General features: G+C 34.9%; 1 protein-coding gene across 1 annotated transcript in view; it reads left to right on the top strand.

Annotated features, from left to right (window-relative positions):
• LOC112047492 (claspin) overlaps positions 1–13,909 on the top strand; it is a 43,076-nt gene extending 29,167 nt beyond the window's left edge. The window contains exons 16-21 of the mRNA XM_024084622.2: positions 236–391; positions 2,044–2,186; positions 2,678–2,937; positions 3,664–3,812; positions 5,627–7,324; positions 8,680–13,909. Coding sequence (XP_023940390.1) covers positions 236–391; positions 2,044–2,186; positions 2,678–2,937; positions 3,664–3,812; positions 5,627–7,315 — 2,397 coding nt within the window. The 3' untranslated portion in view covers positions 7,316–7,324; positions 8,680–13,909. The remainder of the gene's footprint in view (positions 1–235; positions 392–2,043; positions 2,187–2,677; positions 2,938–3,663; positions 3,813–5,626; positions 7,325–8,679) is intronic.
• The last annotated feature ends 3,348 nt before the right edge of the window (positions 13,910–17,257 follow it).

Raw genomic sequence — 17,257 nt, 5'->3', positions numbered from 1 at the left:
TGTTAAGTTGTGTAACTATTAATTAAGCAACAGTAAAAAAACGCCTAAAAAAACATACGCGTCGAATTAAGAATCTTCTCCTTTTTTTTAAGTCGATTAAAAAACACCTTTCGTAATGTAACTTGAATCACTATCTACAGGCCTATGCGAATTACTTTAAATTACCAAATTTAAATTATTATAAAACTCGTTTTGGTTCTTGAGGCTTATCACTAAACTGGATATTTTGTTTTAGGACAAGCTGTTCCCCTACGCTGAAGAGAATGTGAAACAGTTCTTAGAAAGCGGTTGGGACAGCGACGATGTGAAGGAGATCGTCTCTGCGCTGCGGAAACTGTCACTTGAGGACCAGGAGAAGAGTGTTGAAGGGCACGTCGCCATTCCCGGAGAGGTACAGTTTAAGAGCGTAGCGTAGAGTGGCGTGCACTAGGTTTTTAACTAGGGTATGCACTATACGCATTATACAAAAATAAATAAAAAATCTTTTTCAAATTTAGGTCCATGTAGAGATCTCAGGGTATGCAGTACATTTTTGCATCTATGAAGTGCCCGTCATTGCAGTTTATATACTACTAGCGAACGTCTCCCCTTAGACCTCTTTAATCGGGTCCTCTCGCAAAATAATAACTACCTCCCTGCCAAATTTCATCTTTGAACGTCAAGCGGAAACGCATTAAGACTGGTTGACCCGACTACCATTGTTTAGCCTTGTAAATTTTAGGGTGAAAAAAAAAAATTATACAAAACTAGCAGAAGCCCATCGGTTTTACCCATGTATAACTATGGGGATGAAATATAGTGTAGTTTACTCCATGCAAATGTAGTATACTAACTGTGTAAGGATTTTAAAAATTGGTGGAGTACTTTTTTGAGTTAAATCGTTCAAAATTCTCCTTTCTCAAAACCTAGATTTCCTACAACACGTTTGAAATGCCGTGTACTAAGTGATAGAACGCTTGAAGCTATCTTGAACATTATTAAAGTATGCCCGAAGATTAATTTGTTTAAGCGTAAAAATATAAAACCAAAATAATGTTACAACTTACTGGGGTCTATCTAAACAGATTCACCTGGACGCTTCGGATCTTTTGTACTCTCCCCTACTGTTGTGTCTTTCTCTAAAACCAGTTTAAATACCCACTATAAGAGATTGCTGATTTTGACCTTGTACAGGGTATAATAATTGTATATTACCTGATAGTATAAGCGACACATACCTTTCGAATTCGTGCGCATTTGGGAATAAATGGTAAGAGCTAAGGCTCTCCTGTCAGAAACCGCCCCAGTCACACAACTCGCCTACTTATCTACTTATAGTCTAAGGACTGATCGCAGATACCAAGAATATAAAAAAAATATGGGGATAAAGTAGTCTATGTTACTTGCTGATAACGTAGCTTTCCATTGAGAGACAAATATCTTAGCATTCCATGGATTCACCGTGCGGGTGCCGGGTCCATCGCGTGGTAGAGAGAAAAACTCCGAGCAGAGTCCTGAACTAGTGACTACAGGATGTAGTGTTAAGAAATTTCTTGACGATCGATCAACACTCCCCGTTCTCTGCTCGTGTTGTTCTCCCTGCCTAGCCAAATTCGGTAGGACCCCATTAGAGCAGCTTTGGATATTCGTTCTAATATAGAACTAGCTGCACTTCTAGAGAGTCTAAGGTGTTTAAGCAAGTTATAGAGAGATTTGCTGGTAATCCTCTCGCATCTTCTTCTACGGCGTATAGACTAACTACATAGCCACTTTTAGTTAGTTCATTTGTTAGGTCATAATATTTATTCACTTTTATACTGTGGTCCTTCGGAATTTTAGTCTCCCACGGCACAGTAACAAGTACTATTCGCTTAGTTTGTTTGGACGAAAGGAAAGGAAAAAAAATTGTTCCGGAGCCGTAACAAATAAAAAACCATATTTTACCTCTTTACTACTATTTTACTTACTTACTACTTAGTTTAGAAAAGAACTTTATCGCAATATCGCTTCATTTAAAATGGCTTCAGCCTTCAAGTAATAGAATTTGTACATTTATATTTCCAGGATGCTTCAAAAGAGGATCAGATTGACGGTCTGGTGAAGAATGTGAAGTGGCAGATCTCGGCAGACCGCAAGGTGGGCCCGCTGAAGCAATTACAGGGAATGATCTGGAAGCAGGGCTACGACAAGGGAGATATTAAAGGACAGTACGTATATTTTCTTATACATCTTCATACATCATTTTCCACTTCACTTATGTTTAACATCTTACACGAATATAAAGTCAAAGTATATATTTCACTAGCTGACGCCGCGCGGTTATACCCGCGTGGTTCCCGTTCCCGTTGGAATACGGGTATAATATATAGCCTATAGCCTTCCTCGATAAATGGGCTATCTAACACAGAAATAATTTTTCAAGTCGGACCGGTAGTTCCTGAGACTAGCGCGGTCAAACAAACAAACAAACTCATCAGCTTTATAATATTAGTACAGATATTTTTAAGAGTTTATTTTGCAGAAATGAATAATGTTTTATCTCGGTATTTTACTTTTATCGTAGTGTGTTATGTCCAAAATAAATATACAATAAATAGAACCGTGGAGCTACACATAGGCTACCTCCTAGCCTCCTCCTTTTTTAAAGTTGATTCAAAAATATATGTATATTGCAGAAATATTGTATCACCCTTTTCAGTGTATACGAAGATGTATCTTCAGCATTGGAGCAATGGCAAGCGGTGGACGGACAGAAAGTGTACATCTATTCATCTGGATCTGTGCAAGCACAAAAGCTCTTGTTCGGTCAGTCCCTGGCCGGAGACCTTCTGAAATACATTGAAGGTCACTTTGACACTGAAGTCGGTGCTAAACAGGAGTCTGCCAGTTACTCCAACATCATTGAGAAGATTGGCTGCAAGGCTGATGATGTCCTGTTCTTGACTGACATAGTTAAAGGTATTGTTATAAAACATTTTGTTATCTCTCATGCACTATTAAAAATACCAATTATCGAGTGATTTTGAGTGCCCAATCAAATAGGGTATCATGGCTCCAGAGTATTGGTAAGGCCGGCTTATAACCAATTAAACCATTCCATTTAAAACAAAAAAACCGTTAAAAACCAAAAAAAACCTGTATAAAACCCAAAAAAAAACATTTTTTTCAGTTTTAAACCATATATATGTGTTTATGACTTCGTATTATTTTATTATAACTACATTTTTTTCATTGTAGGTAGGGAGTAAGGATACAATGGAATCCCTACCTAAAAATTGAAACTTTTTTTTTATGTGTTTTATGTGATATACCTACCTCATTATTTCATATACTTGAAATTAAACAGATGGGCTGTTTAATGGATGAAAAATATTTTATATCAAACTTCACATCCACATGACGAAAATCTGGTTAAAGCTGAAAAATAAAGTATCAAAATACTTGGACCTTGCTCACGAGATTACCGCCATGTGGAATGTTGAATCAACTATAATAATTGTTTCAATAGTTGTTTCATTGTTGCTTATAGCGAAAAGCTTCGATCAACACATTAAGAAGCTTTTGCTTAACTGCTGGATCATTTTTTTTTCTTAATTTTTATAATTAAAAAAAGTCAAATAAATATATGAGAGTAATAAAATGGTGGTGGTATATGGATTGTTTATTTATATTTTTCATTACCAGAGGCTGAAGCGGCGCGAACAGCCGGCTTGTATTCAGTGCTGGTGAGCCGAGAGGGCAACGCACCCATCCCCTCTGAGGCCACAGAGAGCTTCGCAGTGATCCACTCGCTGGGCCAGCTCACGTCCAACAAGCGCAAGACTGAACCACAGGTGCCACGATGATCCAACTTACGTGTAGCCAGCTTGCATGCACTGTATTTATCTATATGTATATATTGTCTGTGGAGGTTAGTATCATGTAGATGTAGCTTTTTTTAGCTATTTTTAACAACAATATTTAAGTATCTGTACGGTCTGTTTATGTGAAAAGTAACAACTTTTCAACATAAGTTGTGATCTCAGACTAATTACATAAGGACCTGACGCTATACGTTATTTTTCTGTCAAAATAGATGATCAATGATCTTATGCGATTATAAAAACTGTCTCTATAGGATCATTGTTTTATAGTTGTAATGTGTTAAAGAGCTCCGTAAAAATACCTGTTTGTGTAGTTGAATGGTGTAATGAACTGTCAACATCTTCTAGTTTAGTATAAGATATGGCCCAGGATCGGTGGAGTATTTTTACTTGATCACTATCAAGTTAATTTTCCGTGAGGAGCTTCATCTTGATGAGACGCTCAACTTTTATGTTTACAAAAATTCTTGATTCTGGTGGCTAACTGGGTTACCAGGTAAGAAAAATTACTGAGCGTCGGAACGAGATAATGTACCATGCAATTTGTAAGACATGCCTTTTATGTTGTATAGCTATTAGTAATCTTTTGGTAAACTGCCCTCCTCACAACTTCTATCAATAACGAGGTTATGAAAAGTTGTTACTAACCAGCTGTTTTTTTGCTTTTGCTTAATTAATAGTTATACAACTTAACAGCCACAATGTCCTGGTACATTCTGACGCTCAGAAATGTTCATTACCTGGTAACCCAGTTAGCCACCAGAATCAAGAATTTTCGTAATAATAGTTGAGCGTCTCATCAAGATCAAGTTAATCTAAGCTCGTTTTCTTAAAAAACAAGACTATTTTGTTCGTAAATTTGGGTGTGATACTAGTCCTTATGTAAATAGTCTGAGACTATTATTATACATTTATGAAACTTGTGCTTTACTGGTGTTGGTTATTTGTTATAAAATATATCTGTTGATAATATTGCTTGTTTATTTTTTCTTCTATTTCATTTTTTATAATTATTATCTTTTAAATGACCTCAGTAGACCTTCTAAGATATGTATCATGACCTGCCAACCTATATATTAAGACTCGTCGTGTATAACAAATATCAAAAGCGGAGCAGTCGGAAATATTGCTCTTTCGTTGAGTTGGGACGAGTAAGTAGAGAGATAGATAAACAAGATGTATAAAGATATGAAAAATAATTATGAAATTAGTGGGAAACGCTTTGTTTATAAATGTCGCATAGTATTTGAGTGTGACATCAATACTCAATACATATAAATGAGATTCAAGTGTCTGTGATGTAAAAAGTAATGTTTTCTCAAGTGTGTACACATTTTTACACAACACTAAAACACAATTAAGCTTGTGTACACATTTTTACACAACACTAAAACATAATTAAGCTTTTATAAAAAAATTGTCTAATGTCTGGAACGGCTAGACCGATTTTAATGGGATGTTCACTGAAAGATAAATAGGAGGTTATTGATTTACATATAGGTTGCTTTTTATCTCAGAAAAACGCAGCTTCCGATGTAAATATGATAATAAAATACCAATTGTATTAATAAAAGAAAATAAAAAATGTATTAAATAAATAAATTGCTTGTTTTTTTAAACCACTACCATTAGAATAAACAAAAATAAAATAAAATGAAATCGAAAAATGAGATTTAGCTAGATTAACAAATTGTTGTTGGTTATTCGTTTTTAGTCCATTATAAATGCGCATTATTTATATTAATATCCAAACATTTATTTGATTTTCTTATAAAATATTTCAGGAAGAGCAACCTGCAAAAATTGCCAAGACTGATATGAGTAATGATGTTAAAACTACAGCAGAGGCAGAAGTAACCAAACAGGATACGCCACTTGAGGATAAACAAAGTCAACCCGAAAAAATGGAGGTCGAGGAAGAGCCGACACCTGTCAAAGAGACAACACCTGTAAAAGAGACCACTCCTGCTCCTGAGAAACAGACCACGCCTGTGGAGGTGGTCAAATCTGAGGAAGAGGCTAAACCTGTGGAACAGACCACACCTGTGCAAGAGACCAAACCTGTGACAGAGACCAATGATACGGCCACAAAATTAAACGACGACAACAAAATGGATGAAGAAGTCGCAGAAGTGGTTGTTGAAGAGGTGACAGATGCAAAGGACAGTGACATTCCCGTTGTAGAAGCTACACCAGTCGTAACAGAAAATGATGAGGCTGATGCAAAAGAGACTGAAAAAATGGAAACTGATGTTGAAAAGGAGGAAGAAACCAAAGCAGTTCAGAGTGAAACTGTAGAACAACAGAAACCTCAAACTGAAAAGTCAGACACTGGTAATCCAGTAGAAGCAAATGCTGTTAGTGACCAAAAGACTGAGAATAAAGAAACACCCAATGTGCCAAAAGAAAATGTAGACATAAATGAAGTTAAAGAACAACCAGCTGTTGTTGAAGAAATGGTCGTCACCGAAATTGAAGAGGTCACTGATAAAGAAAACCTTACAGAGATGGCAGAAATTATTGAGGACATAGAGCCAGTTGTAGAGGAACCTAATGAAAAAGAGGATATGGAATTACAGAACGTTGGTGAAGTATTAGAGAAAGAATGTGATGAGATCTTATCAAAAGTACAGGATGTAACGAATCTGGATAATATGCCATTGAAGTCTACTTTGAATCCAATTTCTGAAGAGACAATGGAAACAGAGAATCTAGATTCTAATGATATCATGGAAAGGATATTAGATAAAGAAACTGAACTTGAACAGTCTGAGAAAGCGAAAGAAAAAGTGGCTGCCCCAGAAACAATAAATAATACAGATAAAACTGTACAGGATACAGAAGTAGATGAAAACAAAGAAAAACCTACCGAGGTAAAACCTGATGTTGTGGAAGTAAAAACGAATAGTACCGAAACAAAGGTTGCCGACAAAGAAGAAAATAGTGCCACAAAAGTAAACAGTGCTTCCGAAAACAAAGAAACAGAAAGTAAACTTGAAAAAGAAGTTCCTCCTCCTGAAGATATCACAGAAGGCAGTAGTCCAAAAGTAGAAGAAATATCTAAACCAGAAACAGTAACCCAGGAAGAAACTAAAAAGGAAGATAATATCGAAACTAAGTCAGAACAAAAAACCGAAGAAAACACTCCAGTCGACACGAAGGAAAACGATAAAGTTGCCGAAGAACAAAAACCTAAAGAAAATGCCACTGAAGACTCACAAGTTAATGGCGACGCGACAAACGGGGAAAAAGAATCAGTGAATCAAAATGGAGACTCCAGCAAAGATGAAGAATTAAGTTCACGATTATCTGTGGAGAATGGTAAAGAAGTCAATGGCTCAAACGGTGACTCCATGGATGCCGAAAATGGTACAGACAAAAAGGTAGAAGCTGAAGTGGCTGATATAAAAGTTAAGACCGTCACAACCGAAGAGCCACACAGCGAACTTATAGAGCAGCCTACTGAAGCATAAAATACCTTGGTAAGTCCAACTTATATTTTAATTTTTAACATGCACCAAAAAGTATACTCATTTTCTACTCCCATTCCCATATCACAAATTATTCCTACACTTTTTTGAATAATTTTCATTACCACATGGCTGCAAAACCATGCATTGTATTTTATTAACTTTTGCAAAGTTAGTAAAACTTAGTAAGTTTACTGTGTGTAAAAGATTACAAATAAACTTCGTATCTGATTAAACTGGAAGGATTGTATGTAATTTATTTGTAATGTATTCAAAAAGCTCAAGTAAGCAGTGATCGTGCAGGCGTAACGAACATTGCCTTTTGGACATTGTCTCCTTTAATGCTATTTGTTGAGAATTTTTACTTCAAACTGCAAGTACAGTTATGTCGCCCGTGAATTTTGAAAAAAAAAAATCTGAATGGCGGCTACTTGATGAGGCCAGTTTCCTTTAGACTAATTAGATATGGACTTTATCGCACTTAAATTCATCAACAAAATTGTCTGTCGTTATTTAAAGGGGACGAGGTACCTCGGATCGAACTCAGAAATTGACCACCTTTATGCTTACGATATATTTCATATCTTGTGATCACAAAATGTCATATTGTCGAACAATAGCGGCCGTACCGGAAATTCTCTCTTTTGTTGAGATTGGACGAAAAGCCATATTTCCGGTCCGGCCGCTATTGGTCGACAAAATACACTTCACTAGATATGTTGTTGCTCGTATCTTAGGGCTTCACATTATAGATAGAATATTTTTTTGTTGCACTATCCCGCATTTAATTACATTAATTCCTTTATCCAAAGGTTGTCTGGTAGATATTGCTATAAGCAATAAGACCGCCTTTGCACATACTTGTTTTCTATGTTTTCCTTTGTTATTGTTTTTGTTTTATTTTGTGCAATAAAGTATAAATAAATAAAATAAAATAAATAAATAGAACTACACAAGATTATCAAAAAACTCATTTTTTTTTACCTAGCACCGATCACATTGTATGGGGTTCAACGTAACACGTGACATCTTGCGCTTATTCATAGACAGGCAAGCATAATAATTAATTAAGATAAGGATAATAAGTAATTGTTGAAGTTCCAGGTAAAAATAATATAGGTATTAGAATATAGTAGGTCCTAGGTTGGGTTGGGATCTGGGTGGATATCCACCGCGCATACCACTGCGCCACGGAGGCCGTAAATATGTTCATGTATTAAATATTTTCAATATTCATAATTCATTAACAACCCATATTCCGTTCACTGTTGAGCACGAGTCTCCTCTCAGAAAGAGACCTGATTTTCGGTATGTGCAAGTTATTTTCGTTCGAAACAGAATTAAAAGCTATTAAAAACGGTTTTCAGTGTGGGGCGGGACGTTGTCCCGAGCGTCGTATCGTTGGCTCTCATCGCACGGTGACAAGACTGAGGCAGCCCGCGACATCACCTAGTTTATATGTATTGAACTTTCTATAACGCGCGGTGACACGCTTGTACATTGCCGACACTAAGCAATAATGATATAATCAGAGGCACAATTATCCGCCCTCTTTAATATGACGCGTGAATATTTAAAGTGGGCTGATAATTGTGCCTCTGAGTATATATACATCTTCGACACGATCATTTGATATTGTCGACCTTTATGATTGCGATACATCTCATATCTCATGAAGACGAATTTATATATTGTCGACCAATAGCGGCCGAACCGGAATATCTCTCTTTTGTTGAGATTGGACGAAAAATGATATTTCCGGTTCGGCCGCTAAGGTCGACTATGTCTTTTTCTCTTCTTTGTCTTTTTCTTGAAGTGAAGAGAAAAAGACATAGTCGACCAATATCGCTTTTCGTCTAATCTTAACAAAAGAGAGAATTTTCGGTTCGGCCGCTATTGGTCGACAATGTAATTTTGTCTTAACGAGATATGTTGTATGTTGTGGCTCGTATCTTAGGGCTACTGATCCACATTACAGATAAAACTACACAAGATTATCAAAAAACTTTTTTTTTACACCTAAACACTGAACACATGTGTGGTGTTTAGCGTAGCACATTACGTACATCTTGCGCTTATTCATTCCAGGTAAAAATAATATAATAGAATTATATGTTATTATTATTAGTATTGAAAAACATTGCTGTGAGAGTTCCTTTGTTTAGTTTTATAATAATGATTATTCATATCATGAACATCATCAACATCATCACCATCATCATCATCACCATCATCATCATCATCATCATCATCATCATCATCATCATCATCACTATCATCACCATCATCATCATCATCATCAACAACATCAACATCATCATCATTATCATCATCTAATAACATTCAGTGTGATTTCAGTCAACTTTTTGATTATGACCAAAATTTATTTGATGCGAATTTTATCTCAATTGACAATCTCAAATGATCGTATCGCAATCATAAGTATTTTCATACAATCTGATCTGAAGTCTCCGTTCACATTGGCGCAGAATCAAAGCAAATCCTTACGTGTTTTACATTAAATGAGATATTGAACTCTATCTCGATTTATTAACATACAAAGTAGTCAAAATAGTACGTTAATGAATAAAGATAGATGTCAATATACAACGTATGAAATGATGCGATTCTTTGGTACTTAATGCGCCAATATGAATTGTTTGATTCTAAACACAAAACTATGATCTGACGTCGCATTGCAAATTTTCGAAATTTATTCTTATTGTCGACATCACGAGACAAGAAAACAACTAAACAAGAAACAAAGACGGTAGTTTATTCATATCAAATTTAATATACCTAAACAATTTTATATTGTACATGGAATGAGGGTTCGAAATTTATGGATATTAATTAATAAAAGTTAAGGATTTCATAGAAAACTTAATTTAAAATGTATGTATTCATTCTTTCATCAAATTTTCCAAACGTCAAAAACGCTGTCGTACATTCGTGACGTCATAATGTTACTTGATGTGCTAAATGAATAAACGTCAAACTAATAAATAACTTACCATCAGGTGAAATTGTAGTCAAGGGCTAAGACTAAAATAATATAATCATTTTGACAAACACTAACTAAACCGTTTGGTTAAGGTTTAGTGTCTACGTGACGTCATGAAACGATGCAGCGTTTTAGCTCGTATTGTCAAAAAATATTTGAAAATTCAAATTTCTATGTATTTACGTCGCAAAAACATATGATATTTTTTTCAATCTAGAAAAACCATAATGAATAATTTATGACCATTTTAAAACTTGTCAACTAGCCTATTGCTTCGCAGTTTTCTGTGTTGCGACTGTCTTAGAGATTTGTAGTTTTGTGTTGAATTGTATGGAAATTTGAATGGAATGTTTCCTATTTTAATTATTATACTTGATCAAAATACTGCTTAAAATTGAATATGAATTGTGTGATTTTTGATGTTCGGTATATTTTCTACTTAGAATGAGTGCAATTCAATGGACGATTGTTAAATATAAGATGTTTTTGCTTTTTAAGGGTGTGGTACCTATAATATGACATATGTACGATTATAATATTTAGCGTAAGATTTCTTAATGATTACAAACTTACTAAGCTTAAATATTTTACATTTATGATTAATGTTTAAATTGTAAGTAGAATATAAATCGAATTAATTTTAAATTGTGCTAAAATATGGAGTATTTTAATGATATGTGAACAGTACAATTATTATCGCACAAGTGAATTGTAAAAACATTCTGTTACAAATGATTGTATTGAAAAAAAATATTTAGGTGCTTATTATATGATACCCACTGTGCTATGTTCCTGCTTTTGTATGGACTTTTAATACTTTTATATAATAGAGACACTTTCATATGCTTGATCAAAGTGCTAAGACCAATTTTATTTTAAATTACGAACGACTTCAAACTATTATTTGACTATACTTCAAAGTAGTATGTTCAATACATAATGTATGTTCCGAAAAAAAAATGCAAGAATTGCTTAAATAATGTTGCGTTTTACTAAATCTGTCATTCTATTTTGAATAAATTTAGACGAAATTGCAGTTTTCTAAAATATCCTTACTCTCTGTAGTAATGCTACAGCAAAAATCATAGCTAAAGTCTTAACTTGTGTGTAGGGTGGCGTTTGCATCCTACATTCGAGTAATACAAGATTTTCTCGTAGAAAATTCTTTTCCAAACATAGTTTTGTATGCATAAATTTCCAATTTTTCCAGTAAGCCTAGTATGTGTCAAAGAAAAATCTCGTGAAGAGAAAAGACATTGTCAACAAATAGCGGCGGAGTCTCTCTATCGCTTTCTCTCATTGTTGTTAGCAACGAAAGAGACAGTGATACTTTCAATTCAATTGGTCGATATTTTTTTTCTCTAAAATCGAAACACGTGCGTCATAGGCCTACAGAAATAAATGTGTGAGTAATCAAACACACATGAGAACACACACTTAGGTGACATACTCTCATCTCGAAACGTGCACGACTTAGGGCTACTGGAATAAATGTGTGAGTAATACAAACACACATGAGAACTCACACTGACATAATTAATGTATTTGATATTTATTGATCAAGCATAAATGTTTAGTAGTAATAAAGATTATCAACAACCTACATTTTGTAATAAGACGTGAAGCAATAAGATTTTAATAGCGAAAGTTTTTGTATTTTAATACAAATATAGTCGCGAACTTAGTGGATGGCATTGTACAATATTTGTCACCGCATGTCGTATTTGGCTAAGGTAAGTTTATTCCTAAGTATTAACTGTATTGTGATCTTAATTATCGTACATATTACAATATTTTCGTAATTTTTCTTACACTGCCAAATCGCTTGTCCTCGCTCACTCGACGTTGGTACGCTCGGCATTGACATGACAAGACTGGAAAAAATATATAATTTATTATTATTATTAAATATCTGGGCAAAATAAATTAATTTCAAAATATACTATGCACCATTTTATCCAGTGATTTTTTATCTGCTACGTTATTTTAATTAAAAATGATTTTTAAGCGGTTTTATTTTTAAATTGACAGCACTTTTACTAGATTTAAGCAAAAAGTAGTCAATTATTTATATTCTTTTAGTTTGTAAGTTCAGCTGTTTTATTTAGGTATAATCGAAACCGACGCATTTTCCCTTTGATATGTTACTTAATTAACATTAATAAGAAATCTGCTTTTTTCTGAGAGACTTAGAGATTTTTGTGGTGTGTTATTCAGTCCGTAAATATGTAAAAAAATACCATTGCATAGTGTATTTTTAAATTATTTAATAAAAGACTAAAGTTTTGTTTTAATTACAAATATATAAATAATATTTTGTATATTCTTGCATTTCTATAATATTAATATCCGACAAGTATTGCATTTCCAAGTAACGTTTATTATATTTTATAGGATGACATATTATTTTATGAGAACAATAGGAGCCATAAACAAGACTGACCGTTTGAATTATTTTTGGTATACTTTATTGTTTGTATGTAAAACTATTTGCATTTTACTAATTGTATGATATTGATTTGATTCAAATATGTATGGATTTATAATTTTTATTTGTTACGTTTGTCACATAGATAAATGAACAAGGTGGAGATAGTCGCATGATAATGAATCAGAATGGATTTGATTGCTCTGCAGGGTGTGCACATTCTGAAAGGACAAAATCTAGGGTGGTTAATAAAACCAACCACCTGCAAATTCAGGGAAAACATAAAATTTCTATGCCATGGTCTGACCTGGCTGAATTAAAAAAAAATTAAACCAGATTTTTTTTTCAAATTCGATAAAGTATTGCACGCCTAAAAACTACAATAAAGAATCTTAGTGGGGTAAATATTAAGGGTAATAATTTTTGGACATGATTAGATACTTTGATACAGTTTTTGAACTGCGACATTATGATGAATAGGTAAAATCCATTGCCTGTCCCGATTTGTTTTAAATGTATAGTTGGTCAAGGAGATTTAAAAAATATTACGAAGTCAGACCCTTTTTGGATATTATCAGTGGATAGGATATATGTAAGCATCAGAATGCTATTTATTTTATAGCCGACTCAACTAGTCAAAGTGCCCAGAATCTCTTAGAAGTTAGTATGTTATATACTCAGAGGCACAATTATCCGCCCACTTTAATATACTCGCGTCGTATTAAAGTGGGCGGATAATTGTGCCTCTGAGTATATATAACACAATGAGCTGGTGAAACTATTTTGTCTGTAAAGTGAAAACATAGTTACTATTTTGTATTATTTTAAATAATAGTTTCTAAATTTACGTTCCTTTAGTTTTAAGAATGAGAATGGTCGCCATGGCAACCAACGTCGAGTGAGCGAACGAGTCACGTGTCTAGACTGATTTTTACTCATTTGTACTCTCAACTTCCATTCGTTGTAACCGGCGTATTTTTAAAGGATTTTAATTTCGTTTACAATTTGTCGTGATTGATACATGAGAGAAGCTTAAATATTAAGTCTCCCATTAGATTCTTAGGCTACCTTTGTATAAATAACAAGATTTTGAATTCTGAAATGTATTTTTAATTTTAATTATCTCAACTAATGACGTTAAAATATAATGGATGTAGAATTTTTAGTGGCTTTTCATTTACAAATCCCACCCTGTTCTTTTTTTATATCACTGATCTGCAAAGTAAAGTAATGAAAGAACGTATAATCATAATGGACGCGTTCAAAAATACGCTTCATACTTGGACAATTGATTCTGTGGACCCTGGAAACCTGCTAGAGTGCGCGCACGGAATTAATTAAAAGTGTCGCCATCTTGTCATCTATCTCTATCTATTTCCTTGCGGGTAAAAGAGATCACTAAAGCAGGCAACATAATCGCTCGCAGACTACCTTCCAAAGCCACTAGTCATTGGACTCTGTGTTTGTAGTAGGACAATAGGCTGACAAACTTTCAGCCTTCCTACAATTAGGTGTCTGGGTATCGCAGGCTCAATCTATAAAGTACGAGTCTGACTTGACACCTAGCTACCAAACATACAAGTACAAACATCATTCGAGTCGGGTGTCAAGTTAATCCACACGAGCTGTTGCTGAGCTGAGCTGTGTACATCTAGCCCTACGAGACTACAAGCCCTTGAAAAAAAAATAATTTATGAAATGAACCAACGTGAATGCACCTCAAACTTTTTAGTTATGTGCGTCTTGAGAAATTAAGTTCATCTAAGGAAACCTGCATACCTTTTTATTTGCATATCTGCATATTTTATATTTTGACAATTTTCTTAAATCTCTACGTGTGTGAAGTCTGCCAATCTACATTGAGTCAGCGTGGTGAATTAACCAAACCCCTCACATTCTGAGAGCAGACTCGAGATCAACTGTGAGCCGGATATGTGTTGTTAATATTGCACTGCCTAAAATACTTGTGACGCCCCCAATCTAGGATAGGTAAGTCGGATACATGTTTTTTATTCAGGCGTGCACAAGGTTTTTAATTAGGGTAGGCACTGTAGGATACGATAAGAATATTTCATAATTCCTACGCGTATGAAACCATATACATACGTAAATATATAACAGTAAAGTTATATATTTATGTATCCCTTTAAAATAAATACAGAAGGTCATGACCAGTAGAGCGAATTCGGCGCAACATTTGGAACGAAACAAGCGAGCCGATGTTGGAGGTTATACTTATGAATACATAATAAAAAAAATTCAACCGACTTCCAACTCAAAAAATAACTTTTAACTAAAAAGCAAAAAATAACATCCTACCTATGTGCTACCTTCTGATCAGTTTGAAGGCGGTGCCAAGCCAGTGATGTTTTAATTAAATACGTTTAAACTACAAAACTTCTGTGGTTATTCCAGAAACAGCTTTAATTAAAACACGACACTGGCTTGGCACCGCCTTCAAACTGATCAGAAGGTAGCACATAGGTAGGATGTTATTTTTTGCTTTTTAGTTAAAAGTTATTTTTTGAGTTGGAAGTCGGTTGAATTTTTTTTATTAAAATTTTTATTTTTTTATTTTTAGTGTTAGCATACCCACTGCGTGTCACAACCTATCTAAGTGGAAAGTTCTTATCAATACAAAATTATCAAGTCCAAACACAAGGTAGCTACTGTGAGCCGTCGAGGAGTTCTCTTCAGTGTGCTTCGTCTTCATCACCAGACCCTTAATACAGTCGCAATCCATCTAGGTGGAAAGTTCTCATCAATACAAATTTATCAAGTCCAAACACAAGGTAGCTACTGTGAACCGTCGAGGAGTTCTCTTCACTGTCCCTCGTCTTCATCATCAGACCCTTAATACAGTCACAATCCATCTAGGTGGAAAGTTCTCATCAATACAAATTTATCAAGTCCAAACACAAGGTAGCTACTGTGAACCGTCGAGGAGTTCTCTTCACTGTCCCTCGTCTTCATCATCAGACTCTTAATACAGTCACAATCCACCTAGGTGGTAAGTTCTCATCAATACAAATTTATCAAGTCCAAACACAAGGTAGCTACTGTGAACCGTCGAGGAGTTCTCTTCACTGTCCCTCGTCTTCATCACCAGACCCTTAATACAGTCACAACCCATATAGGTGGAAAGTACTCATCAATACAAATTAATCAAGCCCAAACAAAAGGTGACTGCTGTAAATCCTTGACGAGTTCCATCGTCTGTGTTTCGGCTCCATCATCAGACCAACTCCAAACCTTCATAAAGTTGTAGTGGTTTAAAATACCTTATGGAAACACTAACAAACGTACTAGCCGTCTCTACAACTTTCGAAAGTTCCCCTCAATTTCTCCAGGATGCCATCATCAGATCCTGACATGAAAAAAATGGGACCACCCTGGAAGTAAACCCTACAAAAAAAAAAAAGAATTTTCAAAATCGGTCCACAATTGACGGAATTATCGCTGGACATACATAAAAAAAAAAAAAAAAAAAAAAAAAAAACATACATACAGCCGAACGTAGAACCTCCTCCTTTTTGGAAGTCGGTTAAAAAGTTATACAAACTGAACATTGCGGTCGAGGAACGGATCGCGACGGGCGTGAACCGGCGCGCGCCGATTGGGGGACTATTCTCTACTTCAATGCGATATAAAAATACAGAGTGTACTCGGCTATTTTTCTTTTATCCTACTAATATTATAAACGCGAAAGTTTGTATGGATGTTTAGATGTTTGTTACTCTTTAACGCCGCTACTACTGAAGCGATTTGGGTGAAATTTGAAATAGAAATAGATTTTACTCTGGATTGACACATAGGCTACTTTTTATCCCGAAAAAATCCATGGTATCCCGCGATTTGCGAAAACTGATGATTTTGATGATATGAATGGTTGTTACTCTTTCACGCCTCGACTACTGAACCGAATTAGCTGAAATTTGGTACATATTAAGATATATTATAGCCTCGATTAACACATAGGCAACTTTTTATCCCGGAAAATCCATGGTTCCCGAGGGATTTGTGAAAAATTCCACGCGGACGAAGTCGCGGGCGTTTGCTAGTTCTCTTAAAACACGATAGAACGTCTTATAACACAGGTACGAGTATATCTGGCAATAGATAATCTACGACATTTTAGGAAGGATGTAACTGTAAGTTTGTGAGCAGAATATGCTCCTACCATAAGTAGGTATATACAGTACGGTTAGCGAAGTGTGAAGCTTTGAGAGGTAGCTGGTTTTAAGTGATCAGCAGGGCTATTATCTAACTCGATGTACCACTGAAATAACAAGTCACTACGTCGTTTTCCATCGTATTTTTAACCGACTTCCAAAAGGAGGAGGTTCTACGTTCGACTGTATGTATGTTTTTTTTTTTTTTTTTTTATGTATGTCCAGCCATAATTCCGTCATTTATCGACCGATTTTGAAAATTCTTTTTTTGTTTTGAAGGGTTTGATTCCAGGGTGGTCCCATTTTTTTCATGTCAGGATCTGATGATGAAATCCTGGAGA

Source organism: Bicyclus anynana, chromosome 21, assembly GCF_947172395.1.
Source record: "Bicyclus anynana chromosome 21, ilBicAnyn1.1, whole genome shotgun sequence".
NCBI lineage: Eukaryota > Metazoa > Arthropoda > Insecta > Lepidoptera > Nymphalidae > Bicyclus > Bicyclus anynana.
Note: the sequence above shows the minus strand (reverse complement) of the source record. Positions and strands in the feature narration are given on the sequence as shown.